The sequence below is a fragment of the Bos grunniens genome, chromosome 19, assembly GCF_055505025.1.
Source record: "Bos grunniens cultivar Pamir isolate PY7600 chromosome 19, Bosgru_T2T1.0, whole genome shotgun sequence".
NCBI lineage: Eukaryota > Metazoa > Chordata > Mammalia > Artiodactyla > Bovidae > Bos > Bos grunniens.
Genome location: NC_141183.1, coordinates 44,265,278 through 44,277,721, shown reverse-complemented (window position 1 = coordinate 44,277,721; position 12,444 = coordinate 44,265,278). Strand labels below are relative to the sequence as shown.

Below are 12,444 nucleotides of genomic sequence, written 5' to 3'. Positions count from 1 at the left end.
TGCCAGTCAGGATTCTAGCAACTTCCGGAGACTGATGCTTATGCAGCTGTGTGGCTGGTGAGGGCCCATGACATGGACCACGCAGAGGCCTCAGCCTCAATGCTCATGAGGCTGGTGTGTGCTGCCAACAGCAGGTCTGAGCAGCATCTTGTCTCCCCACTGACGGCCAGCAATACAGTCCTTTGGGATCCCCGCCCTCTGGCCACCCCATTAAACAAGTTGTGAACATGGCTGGGCATGCTCATCAAGAGCCTTGCAACTTGCCAGGGCCTTTGGTTTCCCTGGAGTGTGTGCTGAACTCTGGCCTGTGCGGAAGGCCAGCCCCGAATCCTCGCCCCATGAGACAGGCTTGGCTCTGAGGGGTTGAGTAGTTTGCCTGAGGTCTCACGGCCACTGAGACATTCTTAAAACCGTTGGCTGGCGCCCAGGCACTTCTGTCCCAAGCCTTGGCAGGGCCCAGATGCCCGTCCCCAAGATGCTCGGGGAGGAGAGTCCCTGGCACCAGGAGAAGCCATTTGAGTGAGGGTCTTGAGGGCCTCCCTCAAGCACACCCAGTGCCATCTTCCCTGCCAGTAACCCCTCCCAGCCTCAGTTTCCCTCTCTGTGATTGGAACTTGCTGCCAGTCCTGTCGGGAGGATAAAAGGGGGTGACATGCGTGTGAGCCTCATGCATCCAGTGCTGGGAAGCACTTGGTGTTTAACCCCTGGCTCTGGCCTGAGACAGGCTGACTTAGGTAAGTAAGGGACACCAGGATCAGCAGGTTGCTCTGTTTCCTTTTTGTCTTGGCTGCACCTGGTCTCACGGAGTATTTGAGGCCGTGCCGGCTAGACCCTGGGCAGCAGCATCCATCCTGTCTGGCATCTCCAAGTGGCCCTGCCCACCCAGGCTCTGGTCTTGGGTATGGGACATCATGGTCACACTCTCTTGGATTTTTAAATTCATGATCCAAGCCTCTCTCAGCAAGAAGTTCTGAAGCATTTTGGTCTAATCATAGGGGAAAAAATATTTTATGATGCTTACTCCACACCCCCAAACCTCCCTAGTGCCTGCCCCTTCTCTGGCCGAGCCCCCAACTCTCATTTCAACCTGTTTTCGGGATTTTCTAGTGGAGGCCATCTCGAGTACCACTGAGCTGCTCGCCTAACCCCCTTGTTGACAGGAGATTAAAGGCCAGAGAGACTGTGTGGATCCCAGAGAGGCCGAATCAGAGCTCCTTAAAAGGCATTCCAGGGACTCCCTGGTGGCCCAGTGGCAAGAATCTACCTTGCAATGCAGCGGACATGGGTTCAATCCCTGGCTGGGGAACTGAGACCCCACATTCTGTGGGGCAACTAAGCCTGAAACTGCTAAAGCCACTCAAGAGAGTCTGTGCTGCAACGAAAGATCCGAACGATGCAACAAGGACCCGACACGGCCAGATAAATACATGAATTAATATTAAAAAAAAGTCATTCCAAGGGGGTGGCTGCCTTTCTCCTAGGCCTGGAGGCTCCCATCTTGGCTCGTAGAAGCAGCGACGTTCACGCCCACAGTCCAGGCCCTGCACATTACACGGCACACGTGATTCTCCTCAAGCCCTGTGAGGGGAGAGTGTCAGCCTCATTTGCAAAGACTTGGACCCATCCCACAGCCAGCAGTTGTCAGGATTCAAACCCGGTGTGGTCTGACCCCAAAGCCCAGGCTCTTTCCCTCATTTTCCATCCCCGTGCTCTCTCTTACAGAGCCGTGCTCTGAGTTCAGAGACCTGGGCTCTGCCCCCGCTGCACAGCAGCCCAACCGTGTGGCCTTGGGAAAGTCACCTAAGCTTTCTGAGCTGGTTTGCTTGCCTGTGTGCTAAGAATCCCTGACCTGCCAAACTTCCTGGGGTGGTCACTCCCAGGAGTGAGCTAATGTTTGTGGATACGTTACAAACTGTTGCCCAAGTCCTGTTGCTATTTGTTCTGTCCTTACTATGATATCCTATGCTTTTAAAAATCTAGTCCTCCAAAACTGTGAGTTCTTTCTGCTCTGAGGCTCCCCATCCTGTGCACAGACCTTGGACTTTTTCTCTAGGAGGCCACCACCCACTCCATCCCCACCCTTCTTTTCAGTATATCTTTTGTGGATTGTTAAAACATTGAGTTTGGATTGAAATGCATTTATAATGCAAACCTCCAGAGGATGTGTATTTATGAGAAAAGTCCCCTCCCGCTGCTGTCATCACCCCCCCAACCCCCCCCACGGGCAATCTTGGCCGTCTTCTATGTGTCCCCCGGAGATATTTTTGTACAATCAAATACATATGTAAATTCTTCCACCTCCCTTTTTATTTTCACGAAAATATTGCATATATTATACACACTGTTCTATACTTTGCTTTTTTCTTTTAAAATTGAGGCGTAATTTATATGGAGCTAAGTACACAAATGCTTAACATATGTGTACACCCACGTATACCACCCATACGAAGATTCAGAACGTCCCCACCCCAGAAGTTCTCTTTGGCTCTTCTTAGTCCATAGTGCTACCTTCCAGAGATGCTATTCCCTTCTGTCATCATAGATTAGATTTCCCTGTACTTGAACTTCAAATAAATGGAGTCATGTAGCGTTGTACCTTCCTTTTTTCACTGACAGTGTAATTTAGTGATCATGCCCCGTTTGCATAAAAAGAGCTTCCTTACTTTATTTTCCGACTGTTTGGTGCTCAGTTGTGTGCATGGACCATACTTTATACAGTCAGTCACCTGTACACCTATACAAACAACATAGCTTGTTTCTAGTCTCTTCTGCCACAAACATGCTGCAGTGAGTACCCTGTCAGTGCATCATTTGACACCCGCGGGAGTGTCTGTTGGATGGATTCCTGGGACTGGAAGCGCTCCACGGGTGCACTTGTAATTTTGATTGCTTTTGCCAATTTGTCTGCCAGAGAGCTGGCATCAGTGACCAGATCAGCTTTGGCAATGAAGACTTTGTGGCCGAGAAATCTGAAGGCCTGAGGAAAGCAGGGGTCCTGGATGTCCCTGCCCTCCACTTGAGAGGGCGCCCGGGTGTCTGGGGTGGAACCAGTTTTTCTGGTTTCCCTGTGGCTTGGTGGGGATGCGTCTCCATCCTGGCCCCTCTGAGCATTTTCACATGTCCACCCTACAGGTTCTCCACCAAGTCCTGGCTGTCGCAGGTCTGCCACGTGTGCCAGAAGAGCATGATGTTTGGAGTGAAGTGCAAGCATTGCAGGTAATAAGCGGGGTGGGGCAGAGGTGGGAGAGGGCACCAGCTCCATACTTTCAGTTCAGTAAGTCTTGCCACTTGGTTCTTGGCCTCAGGTCAAATCACAGTTCAAAGGAACTCGTTTGAGAGTTCCAAAATCTATGTGTAATCTCAGCACATCAGGGAGTGATCAGCCCTCTCTAGGAAGAATAAGGAAGCATCAGGCAAAGCATTGTTAGAAGAAGGGACTGTTTGAGGTGGGCTTTGAAAGATGAATAGAAGTTTACCAGGTGGACTAAGGAGGTAACACAATTCCGGGTCAAGAAAGCACCTTGTATAAAGGCAGACAGGAATGGCAGGACTTTTTGGGAAACTGTAAGGAGTTTCTGAAGTTTAAGGTTAGCACATAAGGAATCGGGAAATGGGGCCAGGGAATAGTAAATACGGAGAAGTGGCTTGTGGTGTTTAGAGAAGAAAATGAAGGAAGAATGTAGATTCTATATAAATTCAATCCTTTTCCTACTGTTGAGGTTTCTGGTGAGACAGAAGAGCAAGGATAGTGAAGAGTAGGGTGAGCAGAGTCTGTTCCCTGCTATCGAGCTACTCCCACTTACCAGGATGGACCTGAAGCCTGTTGCCAGTCCACTTTGTCCTTGCATTGCTGTGTGACCCGAAGCAAGGTGCTTGCCCTTTCTGGGCCTCATTTTTGGCTTCCAGGTCTCTCTGTGCAATCAGGATCACTCTCAAAATCAGAGCTAGAGTGTGTAGTAAAAGCATTTGGGCTCCCGCCAGACTGTAGGTGATAGGTCTCATGTGTGTCTATTGGATAAATTGTGGTTAGGAGAGAACCACAGGAAAACGCGAAGGAGATGTCAGACCTTTCTCACCAGTCTAGGTGTTTGGTGGCTCCTGGCCATTTGGCTTTAAATCAGGGGCCTCCAACTCCTATTCAAGTAATGCCTTTCATGCAGAGAGCACAGGATAACCTCTGAACCCCAAGCTCTGCTGTAGTTGCAGTGTGAAGTTGGAGGACCCCAACTGTCAGCCCATTTGATCGATGAGAACCCTGAGGAGGGTTCAGCAGGCAGAACCAAACCAAGAATCCCAATCCAGCTCTTTCCATTGCCTTGGCTCTGATCCTCAGACAGCGTGGCCTATGCAGGAAGGTAGCAGGAGAGGCCTCCCTGGGATCCTTGGAAATGGAAATATTTTCCTTCTAATTCATCTCTTTCAAGTTCAGATTTGTCTCAAGCTTTCTGAACGTGGGTAGAGGGTCTCCTTTTCTTTAGAAAAGATGACCTGCTGCTGCTGCTAAGTTGCTTTAGTCGTGTCCAATTCTGTGTGACCCCATAGACGGCAGCCCACCAGGCTCCCCTGTCCCTGGGATTCTCCAGGCAAGAACACTGGAGTGGGTTGCCATTTCCTTCTCCAATGCATGAAAGTGAAAAGTGAAAGTGAAGTTGCTCAGTCGTGTCCGACTCTTAGCGACCCCATGGACTGCAGCCCACCAGGCTCCTCCGTCCATGGGATTCTCCAGGCAAGAGTACTGGAGTGGGGTGCCCTACAGGATGTTAAAATAGGTGAAATTAGACTTGTTTGCACCTAGATGGGTGGCATGGGGTGGGATGTAGGTGAGAGATACAAGAGGAAGGGGAACATTGGTTGATTCAGGTTGATTCATGTTCATGTATGGCAGAAACCAATGCAACATTGTAAAGCAATGATCCTCCAATTAAAAATAAATTAAAAAAAAAAAACCTGCTTTGCTGTGAAGATGAGGCAGATGACAGCAGGGACATGGCCGTGCTCAATGGATACCAGCTGCTAGTACTATTAACATGAGATGCTCTCCACTCTAAAGCTAATGTTTGTTGAGACATTAGTGGGAATTGAGGCAGTCAGGGTTGAGTGTTGTACAGAACTGCCAGGCAGTGCTTCCGAGCCCGTGTGTGTGTCCTGGGGCCCATGTGGCCCCTCCGTGCACTGACCCTGCCTTCTCCACCAGGTTGAAGTGTCATAACAAGTGTACAAAAGAAGCCCCTGCCTGTAGAATATCCTTCCTTCCACGTGAGTTTCCTGCCCTTCTCTGCTCTATCTTTGGGATTTGGGGTGCATCTTTCTTGATCCTGTTCGCTGCTGATGGTTACAACCACCCCCCACCTCCTTTTTAAACAGTACCCAAGCTTCGGAGGACAGAATCCGTGCCCTCGGACATCAACAATCCAGTGGACAGAGCCGCTGAACCCCATTTTGGAACCCTCCCCAAAGCACTGACAAAGAAGGTACCATGTCAGGAGAACCCTCGCCCAGGGTCCCTTTCTGTGACACACGCCCAGGGTGGCCGGCCAGAAGGAAGTGTGATGCTGCAACCCGGTTGCATGGCCGGAGGGTAGCCTGCGGGGATCTCATGTTTAGCCACTGCGTAGGTTTCACATTTGTGTGCAAATCATAGTTATGTGGCAGTACCCACCTGCCGCGGTTTTTAATTAATTGATTTTTGGCTGCAGCGGGTCTGCATTGCAATGCGAAGACTATCTCAAGTTGCCGCGAGCCCGGGCCACTCTGAGGTTGTGGAGTGTGCTCAGGCTTCTCGTTGTGGGGCTTCTCTTGTTTCGGAGCAGGGGCTCTAGCACTCGCGGGCTTCAGTTGTCGTAGCGCCCTCCCCCATTTTGAACCACTGTTTCCTGAGTACTTCAGCGTCAGAAACGGAACTTTCTCCATTGATAACTCATCTGATCCCCACAGTGGTTCTAAAAGTCACATGCTGATGGCACCACCCTTTTTTTTTTTTTTTTGGCTACACTGTGACTTGTGGGATCTCCGTTCCCCAACCGGGGATCGAACCTGTGCCCTCGACAGTGAAAGTACAGAGTCCTAACCACTGGACCACCAGGGATTTTGTATCACTTCCATTTTAGAGATGAAGAAACTGCCTGCAAGGTTCCCTGTGGGTGAGAGGCAGGCCCGGAGCGCGTGGGTGCTGTGGAGGGCAGGGCTGTGGGGTCGTGCTCCAGCCGGGCCCCTGACGCCTGCCTTGGCAGCAAGGAAATGTGTCTATTGAACGCTGAGCGAATGAGCGACCCGGTGAGGCAGCAGCTGATGCCCCGCTTATGTAGACAACATACCGTGTGGCTGAGAAGCGTGGGCCAATTCGTCCAGGGTCACACAGGCGCTGACTCTGGGCTGGGGTTCAGCCTGCCTCAAACAAACCCCCTGCCCTTGCTGGCCTGGCCTGATCAGGATGGGGGGTCTGGGACGTGGTGTGTGAGGGGGCAGAGTGGGGGCACAGGGGTGCAGCCCCCTCCCCCTTTAGCTTGGCAGCAGATGGTGTTGGCTGTCACTGGACAGTGAGACCCACTGCGTGGCTTTGATGGTTTCCAGAATCCCCCCTGCATCCCAGAGCTTTGAGGGCCTGCCAGAGAAACCAGTTCAGCTTAGCTTTTAACCCAGGTTAGCCCCAACTTTTTTTGAACAGAACTGCCTGCCCCACCGGCTGAGGAACTGGCATTTGGTCTAGGAGACACTGGTCAGGCCCATGATCCCCCAGGCATGGACTCGGTTCCCCCTGGGACCCTCCCTCAGGGGTCCTCTGGCCTTGCTGGGGTCCACACCACTGATGGCCCGGCTGGCAGATCCACCTGCTGAGTGGCGGGAGCACTTATTAGGCACCCACTGTGTGTACGCCCAGTCACTCAGTCATGTCTGACCGTTTGCAAACCCCATGGAGTGTAGCTCACCGGTCTCCTCTGTCCATGGGATTTTCCAGGCAAGAATCCTGGAGTGGGTTGCCATTTCCTCCTCCAGGGGATCTTCCTGACCCAGGGATTGAACTGTATCTCCTACACTGGCAGGCAGATTCTTTTACCACTGAGTCATCTGGAAGCCCCACCCACTGTGAACCACCCACTAAAATAAATACTTGTCAGAGGCTGAATTTACTTCATTAAAGGACCCTACTCTGTGGTCAGCCAAGAGCTAGGCCCTGGGTGTGTGACAAGATGTGGCTCTTGCTTTCCTGGGACTCACACAGTGTGGTGGAGACAGTCTTCAGAAAACCACCCCTGCAGCTGGCAAATTGTAGTTCAGGTGCCCTGATGAAAAGTTCTCAGGGCCCTGGTAGGATAAAAGGGGGGTGGGGGGAGCCTGGCTCCCACCAGGGCTGGGGGAGGACTTCTGGGAGGAAAGGATGTTTGAGCTGAAATCAGAAAGGTGAGAGGAGCCCTCCAGGGGTCAGGTGTTGAGGTGCAGGTCTTCCTGTGCCGTCCTTCCCTCTAACGTTATACCCATAAATGCCAGAACACCCTGGCTCACCTCCTCCCTTTTAGGTGGGGAGGGGTGGGCGGGCAGGCTGGGCTGGGTGGTCCCTGCCACTCCCCGTGTCTCTGGTCCTGCAGGAGCATCCTCCAGCCATGAACCACCTGGACTCCAGCAGCAACCCATCCTCCACTACATCCTCCACGCCCTCCTCACCCGCGCCCTTCCCAGCGTCGTCCAACCCATCCAGTGCCACCACGCCCCCCAACCCCTCACCTGGCCAGCGGGATGGCAGGTTCAACTTCCCAGGTACCACACCTTGGGGCTTTCTCGGGCCTGAGGGATGGGGTTGCATGTCCCTTCTCTGCTCATCCTGGCTGACTCAAGGCTAAACCGTCTCCACCGCTAAGAGCAGTAGCTGAACACTCAGTGTTTCACCATATTTAAACCTGCTATGATTGTACCCATTTTACAGATGGGGACACTGAGGTTCAGAGGGAGTAAGTGGCTTGCCCCAAGCTGTGAGCAGCAGAGCCGGGCTCAAAGCCAAGTCTGTCTGATGCAAAGCCTGGGTAATCCCCAGGCTGCCCTCCTGTGTGTGGGATGGCTTCTCGGGGGCATTGTTCACTCACTCGGGGCTTCTGGGCTCCTGAGAAGCAGGGCAGGCAGCAATGAGACCTGGGGCAAGCCCAGAAGGCCAGAGCAAAGGAATCCGGGGCTCTGTGGCTTACCTGCTCTGGGTCTGGACGAGCTGCTTAAGGGGGCACTTCTGTTCCCTTTTCTATAAAACAAGAGATCAGGTGAGGCTGGAGTTAGGTTATCCTCACTGTGTGAGTGAGGCCTCAGAGTCCACCCAGGGGTGTGTGCCAGAGCCGAGCTGACCTCTGACCACAGCCCCGGCTACCCTGGGTCTATAGGGACAGGGCTCCTGCCACTCGGCCGGGCCTGGAGTGTCCCACCTCCTCAGGGAGCAGAACAAAGCCCACTGGCCCCCTTCAGGACTGAGCCCCAGTCCTGGCCTCCCAGGCAGCCCCTCGAAACCGGTCTCGGCCCTCAGCGTGTTTTAAGCTCAGGGAAGGAGGGCAGCCCCAGTTCACTCCGGGCCCAGCCAGGCTGGCTGCCAGCTTCACCCTGTGGACTCCAGGCCTGGCCCCACCTGTCACCGGTCCCCAGGGCTCCAGGCCGAGGAGGACAAAGGCATGGCTTTTCCTGTGCCAGGGGATCCCTGGCTGGGCAACCTCACTAGCCTCATCTCCCCAGGGTCCCAGGGACTTCTTTTGGGGGGTGGTGGTGAGATTTTTTAGGACTCTTTCTTCTTTTTTGCCTTAACATGCATGTGGCTGGCTATCTCCTGACACTAATGCATCATTCCAAGCCCGCGCCTCCCTCCTCCGACCCAGCAATGGCCACGTGATTACACTCCTCTGTTCTGCTCTGTCATTGTGATGCTCTGAAACCGGGCCTTTTGCTGAACCTCCTAGTCTGAAAGGAAAGAAAAGGCTTTTTCTGAAAGGAGGGGCCTGTTTGAAAAACAAGAGTCACTGAAAAAGTCCTTTGTGTGACATCAGCCAGAGCTTCTTAGCTTCCCTGATGTCCCGGGCTGGGCCCGCATTGTACCCTGCACGGAGCCCTCTCTCTCTGGTCATGGGCTGGGCTGGGCTGGCAGTTAACGTGGCATGGGACCTCCTCCTAGTCCACCCACTCCATACTGTGAGGGAGCACTTCCGTGTGTATCTGAGGCTAACCTTGGAGAAAGGTTATTTTTTGGATGGTAATATTGAGAGGCAGAAGCCTTGGTACCTCCAGGTGTGAACGTGGGCTGGTGGATTTTCCCTTCTCCTGCACACAGCGTTGTCCAGTGTTCTCAGAATCTTGGGTTTTTCTCCCCATTATATTTTGCCCTCCTGGGCTCACGCACAGTTCACAGAAGGGAAGGGGGCCCAGCAGATGAACGGAATTGGCCAGGGCTCTTCAGCAGGGTGGCTCCCAAGACTGGGTCTCTGAACCCCTGTCCTCCAGTGCAAGACCCCTTACTCCCGGGGGCTCCTGCGGGCACCCACTTTTTCCCAGCTCTTTTCCTCCTTCCTGCATGGAGCGCCCCATCCTGGCCAGGCCCACCTGGGACAGGGCAGGTGGGGCAGGGGTGCCCCAGCCCTATAACCAGCCCCTCTCCCCCAAGCCCCTGCCTCTGTTTCCTCTCCCCGTGCTGCATTTGCTATTCTGTGTGTGACTCACCTCCTCTTCTGTTTAAAGCTGCCTACTTCATTCATCATAGACAGCAGTTTATCTTCCCAGGTGAGTCCTTTGCATGGTTCCACTAACTGTCCCTTGCCGTGACCCCCTCTGTCCAGCCCTCTCCCTGAGGACCTGTGTTTCACACCCATCTGCTTTGAGAGCTGACTGTCTGTTGAGGGTGGGTAAGGGGGCAGAGTGAGTAACCTTGAAGCTGGCCCTTCACAGGGGCAGTGCATTACCGCGAGGACCCTTGGCATCCACCCTCCCCCGCCTCTTTGCAGAGACTGCAGGCGACTTGTCCAGGGTCACAGCCAGAAAGTGGCAGAAATCCAGTTTGCAGAATAAGGGGAGAGGACCTTTTGCTGATGCCTTTTGAGCATCTGACAAGTCATCTTCTACATAATGGCAAGGAAACTGCTACCCTTTCTTCAAGAAGGGGATGCCAGTTTGGGAAGGTCTGCAGACTTCATTTATTTGGCGGGTCTCTCGTTCCAGAGCCTTGCCGCACAGCGCCATCTGCTGGCCTTTGTTGGAAATGCCTGCCGTGCAGAAAGCTGAAAGAAAACTTTTAGTTAATTTAATTAATTTCCTTCCACAGAAATTGTTTTGCACACCTACTATGTGCCGGCCTTTGCATGTGACCATATTCCTGCCCCTGAGGAGTTTATACTCTTTAGTACTTATTTCTCTAATTGGAGGTGACAAGCAATAGTATAAGTAATCTGTGACTTTAATTCTGAGTTTAGTCATATGAAGGTTCTGTGTGGTTTTGATGAAAACTGTAGTTAATTGTTTTTCCCTGGATTAAACAGGCCTGTCTTGAAGTCATGGTATTTTGGTAATTGCAGGCCTTTCTATTCCCCATCCCAGCTCCATTAGGGGAGTGACTAAGAGCATTTGTTAGCTCCTATAGGTGGTTTCTCAGGCTGTGCAGGCTGGTTGGGGGTAGGGCCAGGCTCCCTGAGCTGCCTCTGTGGTTTCACACCCATTTTTTTCTGTGGCTCCCCTCCAAGAGCCTGCCTGGTTACTGCTCTAGGGTGGCATACAGGGGAGTACCCTTGAAAGCTTTGGGAGAACGTGGCTTTTTTTCTAGTAGGGTCCATCTTGCTCTGAAGATGTCAGGGGGGAGAGGAAGGAAATATAGTTCCATTAAAACAGATACGGACACATTTGGAGCAGAATACAAATTACACTCTTAATGTTAAAGGACAAGTGTGAAGCTTCAGAGGCATTTTGCCGCCCCCCAACCTGAGGTGCTGTTTCTCCCCAGACTCCCATCTACCCTGTGTCACCCTATCTCTGTGCGTGTGTTTTTCTTCTATGGAAACATTTGAGCAGCGTTGGGTGGGTAGAAACATCAGACTGCCTTTGACGGTCTGCAGACGCAAGGTAGTGGTGTCTGGGGGAGCCTTGGCAGGCTTCCGGGTTTAGGATTCCCCAGAAATTGCACACAGGATGTTGGGTACATGTGTGCATTTCTCTGATAAGAAGGTCCACGGCCTCTATCAGACTCTCCCAAGCCTGTGAGGTTCAAGAAATGTTGAGAGGGCTTCCCCAGGCGGTAAAGAATCTGCCTGCCAATGCAGGAGATGCTGGTTTGATCCCTGGGTCGATAAGATCCTCTGGAGGAGGAAATAGCAATCCACTTCACTATTCTTGCCTGGGAAATCCCATGGACAGAAGAGCTGGTGGGCTGCAGTGCATGAGGTCGCAAAGAGTTAGACACGACTGAACACGCAGGCAGAGATGTCGAGAAAGCTTCAGGAATAGCCTTGCGGAGAGCGCAGAGGGAGGTGAGGGATATTTGCTGGCTGATGGGAATTCTCTTTGTTCCAGCAGACAGGGAGAGGCCCTGATTAGCTCCAACCACCGCCACCTCCAATCTCTTCTTTTGCTGCAAAAGGGGGTGAGGGGCCCACCCAGCCCTGAGGCAGCCAGCCTCTCTGAGCACGTTGAGAAGGGACCAGAGAGAACAGAAAGCAGCCAGCAGCAGGAGCAGCCATGGGGAGGGGGGAGAGTTGGCCTGTGCCACATTGGCTCCACCCTGGGGTGACCATCTGTCCAGTATTCCCCGGATGGGGGGCTTTTGGTGCTGAAACTGGGAAAGCCACCGACTCAGGCGTCAGTGCCAACTTCTTGATCCCAGGGTCCCTGATGCGTGGACTGTGCATTTCTGTCTCCGCAGAGTGCTGCTCCACCAGCCACCAAAGCTGGAAGCTGAGGTGATGGGGCCTCTGGCTCCCATCCGAAGTGCCCGGCATCCGTGCCAGGCACCCGGTGTCGCTAACGAGCCACCTGTGAGTCTGGCTTTTGGCCTCTTCTGGCCCAAGGGTCTTGCCGCAGTCAAGGGTTGTTGCAGCCAGCAGCCCCTGCCTCAGAGGCGAGGAGGAGGGTCCAGCCCACAGGTCCAGTCAATAGGGGCCCAGTTGCTTTTACCACTTGCTTGTAGGGGGCCTCAGGGCGATGGTGGCAACTGAGAAGTCTCAGCTTCCACCCCGCCTGGAGTCCCTGCCCAGGGCAGAGCCGTGTGGGAAAACCGAGTGCCGCGGAGGCTGCGTCTGCGCTCTGATTTAGGGAAAGCACATGGAAGTGGCCCTGAGAGCCCGCATGCGACCCATGCAGGGGCCGCTAGGGAAGCACCTCTGCCCTGTGTCTCCGGGGGTAGTGGGAACGGGTCTCATGCCTCGTATTTTTTTTCCGTTTCCTCCAGACATTTCGGCATTTCCACAGGCAGCGCCGTTCACCGATGGAGCGGACAGTTCCCGG

The 12,444-nt window shown here is 53.2% G+C and overlaps 1 protein-coding gene across 8 annotated transcripts in view; it reads left to right on the top strand.

The window, feature by feature from the left end:
- The window catches only part of KSR1 (kinase suppressor of ras 1), a 161,480-nt gene that overhangs the window by 127,303 nt on the left and 21,733 nt on the right, over window positions 1–12,444 (top strand). For 5 of the 8 annotated variants that reach the window (XM_086355597.1, XM_086355599.1, XM_086355605.1 and 2 more), the window contains 6 exons: window positions 3,133–3,216; window positions 5,195–5,256; window positions 5,365–5,471; window positions 7,584–7,752; window positions 9,697–9,738; window positions 12,389–12,443. In XM_086355597.1, the coding sequence (XP_086211723.1) occupies window positions 3,133–3,216; window positions 5,195–5,256; window positions 5,365–5,471; window positions 7,584–7,752; window positions 9,697–9,738; window positions 12,389–12,443 (519 nt within the window). The remainder of the gene's footprint in view (window positions 1–3,132; window positions 3,217–5,194; window positions 5,257–5,364; window positions 5,472–7,583; window positions 7,753–9,696; window positions 9,739–12,388; window position 12,444) is intronic. The other 3 variants (XM_086355598.1, XM_086355600.1, XM_086355602.1) reach the window with 1 other exon arrangement.